Consider the following 15,761-nt stretch of genomic DNA (forward strand, 5'->3'; position numbering starts at 1 on the left):
TATACAAGGGTGTTTTGTTCTGAACAGTAACTCAGACTATTAATATTACTAACTTACATCAGAAAAAAGATGCAAAGTTATATTAGAATAATCAAATGTTAAGCATTTATTATAGACTGCTCTGTATTTGCAGATCAGCTTCGAAAAGCAATGTAATCCTGGGTGGATTCATCTGAATTTCTGCCTTAAAAGTCATGCTGGGTATGATGATTTGTCCAAAGTCCACTTAACGTCCCATTAATTTAAATGATATAGCTTTTTAATTATCTCCTATTGAAATTGCTTGGAATTTACTGGTTAATTTTGGCTATTGTCTGCAAGCAAAAAACCTAAATTATTGGAGATATGCAAAGGATGTATTTTGCTTTGTATTGGTGAGGGCTTGCAGAATCTGGATTTATTCATGTTCTTGTCACTGTAGTATAGTTGGGATTCATGGGACAAGAGGTGTAGAGGTACCATAGCTTGTGGTGAAGAAGTGCCACCCTTTGACTATAGCAAGGGTGGGGAACCTCTTTTAGCCTGAGGTCCAAATTCAAGTTTGGAGAAGCTCTTTGGGGACAGCATTCTGGTTGTGGGCAGAGCCAAAGGCAAAGTGACTGGGGTTCAAAATACAAAAAATAGCATATTTTAGCTTAAAGCTAGTAACGTAGCCTTAGGAAAGGCATTTTAACCTTTTAGAAGGGTGTGTGTGTGTGTGTGTGTGTGTGTAATGCACAAAAGCTGGGAAACTACCAAATGATTGGTGGTTGGGGAAAGGGGGTGGGGCCATCTGGGGAACTCTGGAGGTCCTGATTTGAACCCCAGTAGGGGTGGAAACCCCAGGCCTGATGTTCCCCATCCTTGGACTACAGAAACAAACACCTAGTTTAACATACATTTTGGTTTCCTACCTGAGCCTAGTATTTATTTAATACATTTCTATACTGCCTTTCTGCTAAGGCACCCAAGGTGGTTTCCAATTTTTAAATATAGAAACAGACAAGTGCCCCCCCCCCCCATAATATACTTAGTTCTCTCAGGAACTGTTGAAGGGTCTCTTCAGGAACTGATGGCATGAGCTCCCTGCCCTGGGCTTCTCACTTAAGCTTTCACTCAGGGCACACAGGTCTTAAGTTGCCTCAGGGAAGGTTGGTGAGGACTGCACCAGCAGGCCTCTCAGGCTGTTCAGAAGCTGATGGCACAAGCTCCCCAACCTGGGCTTCTCTTCTCTATAGAGCATTATGTAGCTAACCTGGTAATCGTTTAAAACTTCACTGAAGATGCTGAACCTTCAGTAGTACTGAGTAAGCTTAAACAGAGTGATGGTGCGCATACTTAAGCAGTCGGATGGAACCAATGCAGCACTTCCATTGGAGTTTCTGACTGTGAAGTCAGTGAAAAGTTGTTGCACTGGGATAGCTGTTGCCTTCCCACATACTTAACTGCTAATTTGCTGATGCAGCATGATTAGGGTTGCTATCATTGAAATTGAACACATGGCCTAGAACAGGGGTGGGCAACTTGTGGCCATTCAGATGTTATTGCTCCCATCAGCTCTAGCCAGCATAGCAGTGGTGAGGGATGCTGGGAGTTGCAGTCCCACAACATCTAGACGGCCACAAATTGCCCAACCCTGGCCTAGAAAGTCTGCTGTGGCTCATCAGAACACTTGTAACACTACCTGGCCAAGGACCACAAACTCATAGTGGCCTAGCTGGCAAGGACTTGTAGGCATCTTTCAAAATAAATTAATTGATAGCAGGAAGTAAATATGAGACTGCTTGTATAAAGTCATAGCAAAGCTCAACTCAAATCAATTCAGTGATATAGAAATCACCCTGAGTAGGAATTACCACCATAGTCTGTGCAAATGTTTTTTTTAAGTGTGACAGAATGCTATATATGAGTCTACCTTTAAATTAGTTTTGCAGATTTGCTTATTCTACATTAATAGATTGTTACGAACATGATCGATAAAGCCTGTGGCCCAGCAATTGTATCCTAATACTCAACTGGAGATCAACATTAGAATATTGATCCTCGGCTTACTTCCCAAATCAAATTGAGGAAATTGGTGGAAATTGTTCAATTTGACATAACTTCTCCAATAAAACTAGGGGCCATAATTACTAAAAAAAAAAGTTTTGAAGTGAAATTACTTCTTATCATTACTCATAAAATATTTCTTGGCTAAATCATACATTTTTTATTTTGCCTCTTAATTCTTCTAAGAAAACATTTCTAGTTTATCAAGTTGTCTTTGTTGAAGCCTGTGGAATTATAGTACAAAGCCTTAAACTAGTTCGTGCCATATTTCAGCCGAGCCAGACTGTCAGTTCAACAGCTTAATGTTAATGATTTATTTATTTAGTAATATTCATCTTTATCATTCTGTGAAATTCAGGTTCTTATTGATACATTATATTAATGTAATATGTAGTGTTTAGATAGTACACTAGTATCTATATTTTTAAGGCTATAGATTGTTCCTCTGAGTTCTGGAATTTATACATTTAAATTGAATTTACTTTGGGGCCAAAATACTACAACTGACAAAATGAGTTGGTCAAGGGCAATCTTGTTTCAAAATTAGAATCTAGTATTGAGGCTACAACAATACAGTTTCCTAGTTCTAGTTAACAACTTTATTGTAATGCTAATACATTTCTGAATTACAGTAATTGCTCATAGTAGGACTGAATAAATAGAATTATCTGGTCGATCATCTACTCTGTCAGTTGTATCTATGATTTAAGATAGCCTTTCCCAACCTGGTGCCCTCCGGATCTTTTGGACTTCCAGCCCCATCAGCCCCAGCCAGCATGGCCAATAGTCAGGAATTCTGGGAGTTGTAGTCCAAAACATCTGGAGGGCATCAGGTTGGGAAAGGCTCCATATGTGCATGCTAAACACATGTAAGCAATCTTTTAACTATAAGTTGCTGCATGCTTGAAAATAAACACCTTGGGATTAGAAAACTTTGGAAGTTAGAGGTGCAAGCTCTGAAAGAATACTGTACTGTATATTACAAATTAAAACATAAGAAAAGGCAAATGGTTTATTTTTAAAGCATTTGAATAAGAACCAATATTTATATTGTTAATAATAGCTTAAGACTAATAGACACTAGTGGCCCTAGTAAGTACAAGCAGAACAGAGAGAGAGAGAGAATATGGGAAGGAGAAGCGGAGAGGAAGGAAGATAGACAAATCTCTGGTCCACTAGGGCAGGGGTGGGTAACCATCCACCCACCAACCTAATCCATCCCAGAGAGGCCCTCTCCCAGGTCCTGCCCCTTCTCCCAGAGTTAGAGAGGAAACCACACACACATATTATTGCAAATAATAGAGGACCCCCTATACACATACACTTATTTCCAATCACTGATCAGAGGTAAGAGTGGGGTTTCCCAGCAGTAGAGAAAGCAGAGTTGGGTTTCCCAGCTGGGAAAGCAGAAGGGGGAGGAAACCCCCCACTCCTTTCTCCTTAAATTTCTCTGCTGCTGAGAGGGATTGCCCTTTTTTCTGTGCAAAGAAAGGTGCAGAGCCTCTCTGCAGGGAGAACAGGAGTTTCTCTGTGCAGAGAAAGGCAGAAGGGATTGCTCCGTGCCTTTCTTTGCCAGGGGATGTGAGGGGAAAGGGCTTCAGAACGGAGGGTCTGACCTGTGACAACCAGCTCCCAGGGGGTGAGCCGGAAAGCAGTCCAGCCACTGTGAGCTAAACAGTTCCCCACCCCTGAAGTAGGAAGATTTTAGGGTGGTGATATTGCAAATAATAGAGTTCTAAGGTTATGTGGTAGTGGAGTGAACTACAGGTGTTTTGTGGTGTAAAAAGTGTACTGATTGAAGTGAAAAGGAGAGAGATTGTGGGTGTGGGAGGAAAGATAAATCACAGTAAGGAGAGAAACGTAGGGGAGATGAGACTCAGCAGCAGGATTCCTAGGGAGATCAAATTCACTAAGTGTGTATACACTTATATTTTGGTGAGTGGATTCATTCCTGAGCTATCAAGAAGAGGGGTGACCCCCTCACAAGCTGTTTTTGACCAGCAAAGAAAGAGAGAGGTTGGTCTCCTTCTCCATAATGTTCTCAAAGAGCCAGGAAAAAAGTGGGTCTCTCTTGGTTCTTGAGAATGTAGGGGTTCTCCAAAAGGCGAGAAGGAGTGGGTAGGTTCAAAGCAGCCAAATCTCCACAAACCCAACAAAAACTTAGTAAAAGATAGACAAGCCTGATGATCTCGGGATGAGGGGTGGGGGGGATAGGAGCAGAGAAACAGAGTTCCAACTGGTTAATTGGCCAGCTGGGGACATGGTAGAAAAGAGATGCCTATGTCCTTATAGTCCATGAAATTAGGGTCTAATGTGTGGGAGCCAGTGGGCTCTTCAGGAATGGAAAGTGAAAGGTAGTTGGGAGAGAGGGAGACTACAAAATTTTTCTTGCAGTGCACAGTGAGGTTTCTTTTGTGGGGATTAAAAGATTCCTAGTGTTTCATAGCTCTGACTCCACTTTCTAACCCTGGTTCTGACATTAATAATTAAAATAAAGGCAATAAAGATGCTCCCAATCCTAGTGTCTCATCAGACCTGTGATTAAAATGAAAAAAGATTTAAAATGTGCTTAGTCAGGGAGCAAGACTGACCCCATGACTTGTGACAATTGAGTTTTGATGGTCAGGGGAAAAGAGTGCTCCTGATTAACATTGTCTGTCAAAACACTTCTTGATAGGTGCCCGAACCATATTACAACTTTTAACAGATGATCTGGAGGGAGGAAGACAGCGACCCAGTTTGTATAATCACAGCGTCTTAAACAAGCCATGGTGTGTGCCATGCTCTGTTTGCCTAATTACCTGCCCAGGCGTGGCTTGTTGTGTCCTTTGAATCCAGGCAGCATGGCTTGTTTGAGTGGGAGACACTTAAAAAACCCAACAACAGGCCATGGGTTATTTGGGGGTTGTTTTCATCCGCCAACAAATTATGCTGCATGGGTTCAGATGACATGACGAGCTGCGCTGGGTGGGAAATTAGGCAAATGGTGCCTAGCATGGACTGTGGCTTAAAGAAACCACCATGGCTTATTTAAATTGCTGTGATCGTATGAACTGGGTCAGTATCTTCGTGATTAAGTCGCTCATATTGTGTGGCAAATGTTGTTTTGAAATCAAGGATTGATTTAGAAGCAGTTGTGATATGGCACGGAGGTCAGCTTTTCAAAGGAAAGAAACCCAAATTTGCACTGGCCGACTCTTGGCTCTTTTGATCTCAAAGTATACATGGTATTTCAGTATACATTTGACAGTAAGGTTTAAAGAATAGTAGACCATTTTAAAAGTTGAATATAAGTAGTACCAATAGAGTGGCTGCAGCATTGAAAAATTATTTTACTGTATCTGATGTGTAACTTTTCAGGAAAACTTGTATTGTCTTTTATAATAGAGAAAAATATTCATCTTTTTTGTGTGCAGCTTGGCAAAAGAAAAGGTTATGTATGAAAAAGAAGCAAAACAGCAAGAAGAAAAGATTGAGAAAATGAAAGCTGAAGATGGGGAGAACTATGCAATTAAAAAGCAGGTAAAGAATTCCATAGCTCATGAATACATGTTATCAGTTTATACAGTTTTTAACTAAAGAACTGAAAACGCTGTCAAGAGTGGGGTGGGGATAAAGGGAAATCAGGCAGAGGCAGCTTGTGCAAGCAGAGCTTACTCAAGCTGCCCCTGCCTATTTTCTTGAATTCCCCTCTCCCACTCAAGATTCCCTGACCATCAGGTGAGATTTGTCAGAGGGCGTAGGGAGCTGCTGTGGGAAGGAGAGGGACAGAGATTTCAGCTTGGTCAGCATGAGATGCGTTCTAATGTTAACTTCTTGTCTCAGATGTTTCTCAGTTCTTATAATTCAGTGTCACCTTCATATAAAAGTCAACTTTGAACATATATGTTTCCCTCAGTGGCAGCACTAGAAAAAAATAATAGACACGGGATGGGGGGCAAAGAAGAGGCAAAATAGGTTCTGGGGGGACCTTCCCCTCCAAAAAAAATATTGTTAGGATTGGAGCATTAAATGCTAAACAGAGAAGTAACTTGGAAGTAAGAAGAAACTCAAAAACAGCAGCTTTTTCAGCCTGGAGATGCAGTGATTGAAAGGTTCACCTGTTGAATTTCTGCCCATTATGTAGCTGTTATGTAGGGGTCATGGCAGAAGAAAGTCACAGGTACCAAGTGGTATTGGAAGTTCTTTGAGAAATGGTTCAGTTAAACAATCCAGATAGCTCAGATAAACAAGTTAATCAATACACCTTAGGATATTGAGGCAAATGAGGATGCTCTAAGGGAATTCTGGACACAATATATCCAAATGTGGGGCAGGGGTGGGGGAATTTTGAGAGGAGAATGAGGATGAAAGATGCATTGAAAGAGTAGGTTGAAGTACACGTATACACAGGAGCCATGTCTGTTCAAACTGGAATAACTTGCTATCAGTGAGGCATGCTTTTCTCCTGCATATAAAGCTTTGGATACCTTGAATTGCCATGAAGAGTTAAAGCCAGAGTCTATTTAAGGCAGGATGCTGAGGATAACTGGAATCTTGAACTGATTTTGGGATGGGGAGTTCTTGGAGCCACAAGTTAAGATATAATTACTTTGGCAACAGCCGAGACTGTCCCTCCGCCTTTCTTCCTTGTTGCCTTAAACTTACTGAGGCCTCTTTCTCCTTCCTTTATCTGGCAAAATGCACCAAGAGATTTATAAGGGAGTCAGTTGTCCTCTTCGCTAATATACCCACTTAGTACCTTCTCCATAAATCCTGGCAGTGCATATGGAGAGCCATCTAGATTGGCTTGAACTGAAGCAGAATGTACCAAGTCGTTCTCAGTAAAGGAGTGAATCACTACTTCATAAACCATGTAGTACAGGGATAGGAAACCTGATGTCCTCCAGATGTTTTGGACCGCAACTCCCCATACGCTCCAGCCAGCATGGCCAGTGGTCAGATTGTGGGAGTTGTAGTCCAAAACATTTGAAGGGCACCAGGTTGCTTACCCCTGATCTTGTACATTCTGGGTTGGATCCAGATTATTGGTAGTTGGAACTTTGCCCATGGCAATTTTCTCACTGGAGGCAGGGGTAGGCAGCTTTTGCTAATTCCCCCTTTCTCCTCTGCCCCCTGAAAAGCTTTTCTAGAGCATCATGGGACCCTCTGGAACAGCATGGGAGATGGCACTAAGAGCTGCATTGAGAAGAGAAAATCAACAAATATCTCACCCGTCCTTCCTCCAGTAGGAATCTCTGCTGGATTTCTGGCCCTTCCACGATTCTAATCCCCTCCCCTTGCTACTAGGTCTTGGGGAAACCATGGGTAACTGTTTTTCTCCAAAGAACAAATAGCAGCTGTTATGCAGAAGTTAGATTTGGGTAAATAGTGTGGGACGAAAGGGTTAACCTCCTCCGCAACTGTCTCCCCAGTCTTGAAAGCAGCTGTGTGGGGCTGTTAATTATGAGGTAGTGGGGAGAAAAGAAAAAAGTGGCTGATCCTGATCATGGATTTCTTGTGTGAAATCTAGTTTGTCCCATAACTAACATGGGGGTTTGAAATCCTTTCAAGGTATGTTTGTTGGAAGCTCACTGTGACATTGTTTGAGAAACCTTGGTCTAGTAGCTAGTAAGAAACAATTCTAATTGCTCTTGGTACCAACAGTGCTCTTTAGAATGAGAGAAGCAGCAATATTTACAAAACACATTCAAAATGGGAGCTTCTGGTAATTGGAGTGGGTTTGTCCTAGTGTATTCTGACCTTCACAAGAAGTAGAACATGTTATCCTGTCTAGGTAGGCCTAAACAACTTGAGACCAGATTACCTTAGGGATCACCTCATCCCTGCCCGACCTTTGCGGTCCTCAGAGTGACCTTTTGATCGAAGGAGCACTAGTAATAGAGCATCTAGGGTGCAATCCTGTGTATACTGGCTGGAGAATGATGGGAGTTGTAGGACTTTTTTCTGTGTAAATATATGTTGCAGCATCCGCTCTCTGGAATGCACACCCTAGTGACATCAGGGTGAATAAAAATTGATGATTTAAAAAAAAAAAAAGATTTATTTTTTTAAAATCATAAATAAAATACTAAATTTCTAACTTAAAAAATAACATGGATACAATTAAATTTCATCTTAAACATGCTAAACCTATGCATACAGTCTCATTAAAATGAAGTTACCTACCCATCAAACACGAGCATTAATTTCAGTTTTTCATCTCATGAAAATGTGTCTGTCCATCTTAGTTAATAGCTCTCGCTTCTTGAAAGTTCTGGGCTTTCAGTTTCTCTGACTAAAGTCAAATGTGCAAAGACACAGGCTGGATAGGACTGTTGTTCTGTGCTTATGAGATGGTGGAGTTGGTCCAAGCAAGGCAGAGGAGTTAGTTAAGACAGAAAGACAATATATAAGGTGGATAAAAATTGGTGCTTAAAATGAATCCAAGAAATTGGATATTAAAAATTTTAAATTGGATTTTTTTCAGCCCATTGACCTATCAGCCATGGGCATTTCATTTTTGTTTGTTACTTTGTTTTTTTGTGAGGGCAAGGCTAGGCCAGGCCAAGACAGAGTTAACCGGTTCACATGATATGTCCGGCTCATTCAACCCATGATGAGCTGTGGCTTGTGTCGGATGACATTTTGAATATGCAACCTTGAGGATGGACAGCCATGTGCTGTGAACCTAGACATTATAGGTGATTTGAGGGTTAAAAAATCCTTGCATAACCATGCAACAAACAGAGTAATATGAGGGTTGTTAACCCTCAAATAACCCTTGGTGGCTGGGTTCACACAACACGGCAACCCCTGGTTGGGGTTGCATATTCAAAATGTTGCCCGGCACACATTGCAACTCATTGGGGATTAAACAACCCCCAGTGAGCCCGGTGTATCATACAAGCCGGGTCAGTGAAACAGAAAGGCGCAACGCTGGAAAGAAAAAACAACCCAAACTGACCAGTGTGCACCTTCCTGTGTTCCCATTCTAAGGCTGCAATCCTATATCCGCTAACCTGGGAGTAAGCCCCATTGAACTCGATGGAACTTATTTCTGAGGAAATAACCTCAAACTGTCATCAGTGCTGGTCATAAGAAAGTTCCTCTATGGGAATATTTTAAACACATTTCCTCTATTGGTAAAAAGGAAAGCGTAAAATATATAGAGTAAGACAAACATTTACGAAGCCTGCTTATAAGAATGAAACAGTGTAAATAATTTATTGAGTTATAAATTAACGTGGCTTAGTGATCAGATTTGCACCATTCTTCAGGAAATATATGAAAAAGTCTCAATAGGAAACTTGATTTAAATCAGCCATTTAAATCAACCTTGTTCTTTGCTTATTTAAATCAGTCCACCTTGATTGACATCAGACAGGCATCTACAGTTTTGAGTTTTAGATGTCTCCTTAAAACCCATTTCTTTATGCAGTCTTTCCCTGAGTTGTGACCCAGCCAGTTACAGTTGTAGTTTTATTGCTGATCATTGGTTATTTTATCGTAATATGTTAGTGCTGATGTTGTCATTATGTTCACTGCTTTTAAAAATTTGTTTCAAAGTGGTATATAAATTTGTGAAATAAATAAAAAATAATAGCTGCCAACCATGTCCGGGACACATTCGTTTCATAGCTACAGGCACTTGCAATTTTGCACACTGAATCCTATTAACAGTTTTATGTATTACCATTGCTGTAAGAAGCTTCACGCTTAATAGATTTGCTAATTGATTTTCATTTCTAACCAGGTTGGGTACACTATAGAATCACCTGTTTATACCACCTTTTCAGTGCATGAATTTGAAGGCTAAAAATATTCCATGAAATAAAATAGGATGATTCTGAGTGCAATTACAAAATTGTCTTCTGTAGATGTATGCAAGATGTTCAAATTCAGTGGGGTGCCAAATCGGTAATTTTGTTCAAAAAGCATGGTGAGAATAATCTGTCTCCTAAAACGAAGCCCAAGGATGAGTAATAACTTTCTATGCATGATAAGCATCAAAAATATGAGCCTGCTGGTCTTTGCTTTTCATTTTTCTTTACCTCTTTCTCTTTTAGTCAGAACCTCCTGCAGTGAGCATACAATGTGATCAATAACTCAATAACTTTTTTCATGCAGTAATTATCTCTGTGTGGTATTATCTGAACACTGTTTTTATTTATTACTCAAAAGATGCAGGAGATATTTATATAACCAGCTGATCCCATTTTGGACGAAGCTGTTTGTGACAGCAGGAGAAAGAGTTTATATTAAATAGTTTTTTAAAACAAATATTTCATGGAAAGCACTTTAACAGTTCTTGCTTTGGTTATGAAAAAAACCTTTTGTTTCCTTAATAAAATACTCTATGTATGCATGAGTATGCACTTCAAATGTGTTTGTGTGATTTTAAGCAGCTAGTATAAATAGTAAAGTTGTGTGTTAACATCAAGCAGTTCTTGCACTTCATGACCTTCCATTTTGCAGACTGAGATCTTGCAAGAATCTCGAATGATGATTCCAGATTGCCAACGGAGATTAGAAGCTGCACATGCCGATCTTGCTCAGCTATTAGTAAGTACGGAAGAAGGGCTGTGAATTCAATAATTTTGTTGTTATATCAAATTGAAAGTAGATAATGAATTGATCAATCTTACATAAATCCTATTACAAAAACTTCAATATATATGTTTTCTGGGGTATTGGAGGAAGTGTGAGAACTCAAGAATAAAGCTGCCACTTGTAATTAGAAGGGAAGGCCGTTTTAAAACTTCCTGTTGCAGTGACTTTGTCTCCCTCACAACACAAAGCATGCCCTCTAATTTTCAGCCACAAAACGTAAAACTCATCCCCGCAATTGATCAACTAAGACAGCAATCCTATGGCCTCTAGATAGTGCCTGCGGGGGCCATAGGATTGTTTAGTTTCCTGGCTCTGAGCTCAGAGACAGGGCTCTCAGCTTGGAGCCAGGAAACCACCCCCTCCCTTTCCCCTTGTAGCTGGTATGGAGAGAACCGGGCAGGCTACTTCTCTGCACTCGCAAAACGGAGTGCGGAGACAGAGAAAAGGGTGCATTCCCAGGGGAGGGGAGGAGACTGGGGCAGCTGCCCTACACCATTTCCTATAAACGCCCTAGCCTCCTTCCCTCCCCCTCCAAATCGTGGCTGCTAGATGGGTAAAATGGCCCCTCTAGCAAAAATGCAGGGCTGCTGGAGCACGGGGGCAGAGATTGCTGCTGCACTCCAGCTACCCTGCACTGGATATTCAGCAGCCTCTGAGTTCAGAGGCTGCCGACTATCCACATAGGATTGCGCCCTAAAGCTTGGGACAACACTTTAGTTAGTTAATGTTTAGAATGGTTAAAGTTTGCATCCTTAAATTTCTGCTGTATATCTGTACTTTGTGGGCTGGTGGTGATGTAAAACTAATGAGGTGCAATAGATAAAGTGTCAGATTGGTTTGGGGGAGACGCTGGACAAATTTCTACCCAGCCATAATGTTCTGGGCGAATCACCATCTCTCTCAGCTAAACTTAAATTGCAAGGTCGTTGTGAGGATAAAGAGGGGGCGGGAAGATAACCATGTACACCACACTAAGGAAGGATGACACAGAAGAAGAAATACCACTTTGCCAGGATATGGGATTCTGCATCCCCTCTGTTCTGTGGCACCATTCCCCCACCAACCTTTTAGAGTTGAGTCAAGATGGAACCCATTAATCATGCCTAAGGGTGTGTGTCAATGTAACCTGTAACAATGGTTAAAGTTGCCAGTGGGAATTAACGCAGATTTGGTTCACGTGTGCCAGCGTGTGCTGGGTGCCGTTTCTCTAATTACCTGCCCGGGCATATCTTGTCATGTTGTCTGAACCCAGGTGGCATGGCTTATTTGAGGGAGAAACAACCCTCAAATAACCAATGGCACCTGGCACGTGCTGGGGATTAAACGAGCCATGGTAGCTTAGCCACGGTGACTTGTTTGATTGTGTGAACTGTTCCACTGTGTATCTTGGTAAAGTGAAGAGGGGTGTTAGGTCTGCGCTGGCCCTTTGTGTACTCTCCATCTTAAGATAATTAGCCAAATAAGAGTATTTTACCAGCTTGACTTCAAGGGTTTTCTTGATGTTAGTCTGCTTCATTACCATGGCTTTCTTCTAGAGAGACTTAAACTATGTGTGTTCTATATAGATTGAAAGTTTGTGTATTTTAATACAAATTATGAACTGTAGGTGAAATCCAATGTTATGCATGCATACTTCTGATGATGCAACAGCCCTTTCCCTCCTCCCCTCCCTTGTGCCCCCAAAATCTGGGTCCAACCCTCCAGAGCCATTCTGTCAGCAGGAGGGGCTAATTGGATACATTACAGTGTAACAAGTAGAGTAATTTATTTTTAAAAAATTGATTACACCTATGCGGCATATAGTATCAGCATTTTTTGTTAAATCTAGGAAGTGATTTCTGTCATAAGAATATTGCCAAAGAAAAATTAACATTACATACCTCTTAAAAAGAGGTAATTTTTGACTATTTTTGTAGCAGATTACAAATATTTATTTAGTTTGCCTTTTAAAGAAGAAATAAGTAAATTGAAATATTTGGAGTGACAATCATCTTGATCACTGCTATGCATCCCTTTCTTAAGCTGACTGCTCCAAAGTTTTTTGGGCTACTAGATAAAATCTGTGTATTAGTACACATTTTACCAATGTTTTTGAAGGTTTTCCACTTGGTTGCTTTTTCTATTTTCCCCTCCAACTCTCCTTCCTATACAAAGCTAGTAAGCTGAGACAGGTCAAGTGGGGAAAACCAATATTCACTCTCTAGCATAAGATGCCATAGCCTTGGGAAGTGTTTCTTGAGCTGGGCTTCAAGGCAACATGAATTTGAATCGGTTCCAGAGATTGTTCCCTATACATCTTGGCCTTTCCCTCCTCCTTTTCCTTTATCTAAAAGGGCAAAGAATACCTAATTATTCCAAAAAAAACCATTATTAGGATGCAATCCTATGCATGTTTTGACAGAGAAAAGTTATATAATTCCCAGCATTCTCCAGCCAGTCATGCTGGCTGGGGAATGCTGGAGTTGTAGGACTTTTTTTCTGTCTAAACCTGCATAGGATTGCTCCCTAAATGACACACAGGTTCTACAAGATGACTAGTATCTAGATCCAAAGCTTTCCTACCCAGTTGCACAGCTAGCTCTGCTCAAGCCCAGAAGTAATCCATTATGGTAGAATAAATGTATTGTTTTGTTAACATACGTATTTCTGCCACATACTTTCTATTCCAAATGACCCTCATGGTGGCTTAACCACATGAAATTGAAACAACAATAACGTGTTTCTTGAATGCTTGGATTAAAACTTAGCAACTCCTTTAGTTATTTTATTATGTTTATATCTCATCTTTCTGTGCAGAATACTCAAGAGTAGTTAGTTAACAATCTCATTTAAACCATGAACTCTAAAACATAACATTTGCAATCATTAAAACAAATCCATTAAAACATCATAACAGAAATAGATAGCAGCACCCATAAATAATAAATAACTTGGCAAACAGAGGCCATCAGTCTGCTGAAGTAGGAACAATCATAAGAGTCTGGATCAGACCAAAGGCCTTTCTAGTTCCTGCATCCTTTTTCCCACAGTGGCTGACCAGATGTTTCTGACAAGCAGGACATAAAGACAGTAGCTCTCTCCCACTGTTGTTCCCCAACAGCTGGTATTCAGAGGCACTCTGGCTCTGATCCTGGAGGTAATTTATAGCCATCATGATGAATGTAGCTATTGGTCCTCCATATATTTTTCTAATCTCCTTTTAAAGCCATCTTAAGCTGCTGGCTGTCATTTTGTGACAGTGAATTGATACTTTGTGTTGTGTGTCAGTAAATACTTCCTCTTGTCTGTCCTGGTTTCCCACCCTGGCAAGGGTTTACAGTTTTTGGCTGGCCTTGCTGGCCAAGCCAAAAATTGCAGTTGCCACCCCACCCCACCATCGCCTTTTCTGAGGGATGGTCCCATGGAGAACAGGTTGGATTGGGCACTGCCACTTGAAGGCACGCAAAGCAAATGTCAGCCCTTCCCCGCCAACATTTTCTGATTTCTGTTTTAGTATTATGAGAGAGGTAGAAAAATTGTGTCTATGCACTTTCTCCACACCAACATGTCTTCTTTGTTCTAACCTAAAAAGCCCTCTAACTGCCATATTCTGGACCAAATGATGTTTCCATACACTTCTCAAAGGCAGTTGCAAGTAGAATGTAGTTACAAACCCAGTTTTCAAGGGGATTGCTACCCTATCCAAAACAGGCTGATTTCCTTTTCCCATACCAGTAGTCTATTATTCAGGAACACCTTTGTCTTGTCTAGATTATGCCTTTGTTCAATCCAGCACTATCTCCAGGCATCAGTTTAGTATTTCAGCAGCTTCCTTGGAATCAGATCGAAAGGAGAAATGCAGTTGGATATTAGCTGCATATTTGTGACACCACACTTGAAATTCCCAGATAGCCTCTCCCAGCAGAACATAGCTGTTAAACAAAATGGGGAACAAGGTAGATCCCTGTGGTGCCCCCAATTCATGTCCCAGCCAAGTCATCCAGAAGGATACCTTGGTTGATAATATCAGAAGCTGCTGAGAATAGGGACACACTCCTCCTGTCTAGTTCCTGGTATAGATCATCCACCAAAGCTATTTCCATCCTATAAGCAGACCTCAAGATGGATTTACATGGAGCCAGAAAATTTATATCACCAAGGAAACTCAGAGCTGAGTTGCCACCATTTTGTTCTAATTTTTATGTAGCTACATGAAATCCTGCAGTTTTATTTGTCTGTTCACTTCTGTGGATGCAAGCATATTTTAATTAACTGACTTGTAATTGCCACCATTTTGTGGTTTGAAATGGTACAGGTAGAAGTTAATTTTAATTGAAAGCTTTGTGTGTCCCTCTTACTTCTGCATAATTTTAAAAGGGATGGGGGGAGAGTGATCTCCTAAAAGTGTACAGCTATAAATGGAATTTCAGTTTTTAGCTTTATTGTTTAGCATTATTCTAGCTCCTCATGTTGCCTGCATCTATTTTTAATCTAGCGTTTTGTTCTAATTATTCCTTTTAATAGGAGAAATTGATCATTATTTCTAATCAATTCTGGTCAAAGTAACTCCATATGCCTTTATATTTTTTGTATGATTTATACACTTTGTGCTGACTTTAAAATATACTATACGATTTATATACAAAAGAAAGTATAATTCCCAGTGTATAATGGATATAACATAGAAACATCATTTTTAATAAACGCTGTTTTCAAAAGTCTAAATTGTTTGAACTGAAAAAAGCCTCCATTCATTGGGGCTGTTCACACGATATGAGTCATATGACAGCCCACCATGGGTTATTTATTTTACCCACAGTGAGGCTGCAGTTGGTATGGCCACCATTTTGAATATGCAACCCCCACTTGGGGGTTGTCATGTCATGCAAACCCAGTGGGCGTGGGTTACATGAGGTTAGTTTTAGAGTTATGCAAGTGTTGTTTAACCCTCGCATAATCCATGTTTGCTGGGTTCACATGACAACCCCTGAGCGGGGGTTGCTTATTCAACCTGGCGTCCTGGGGCACTGCAGCTCATTATGGGTTAAATATCCCATGACAAACTGTGTCATGTCGTCCAAACCCAGTCACTCAGTTGACATGATGCAACTCCAATCCTCACTTCACAAAGATTCAGTCTTTACAGGATGGTGGTTATGTAT

The 15,761-nt window shown here is 40.7% G+C and overlaps 1 protein-coding gene across 1 annotated transcript in view; it reads left to right on the forward strand.

Annotated features, from left to right (window-relative positions):
- TBCA (tubulin folding cofactor A) overlaps positions 1-15,761 on the forward strand; it is a 69,378-nt gene that overhangs the window by 32,798 nt on the left and 20,819 nt on the right. Inside the window, exons 2-3 of the mRNA XM_084833388.1 lie at positions 5,445-5,550; positions 10,486-10,572. Coding sequence (XP_084689514.1) covers positions 5,445-5,550; positions 10,486-10,572 — 193 coding nt within the window. The remainder of the gene's footprint in view (positions 1-5,444; positions 5,551-10,485; positions 10,573-15,761) is intronic.

Source organism: Heloderma suspectum, chromosome 2 (assembly GCF_057233095.1).
Source record: "Heloderma suspectum isolate Gila_16-S chromosome 2, 16-S_ref, whole genome shotgun sequence".
NCBI classification, from domain to species: domain Eukaryota; kingdom Metazoa; phylum Chordata; class Lepidosauria; order Squamata; family Helodermatidae; genus Heloderma; species Heloderma suspectum.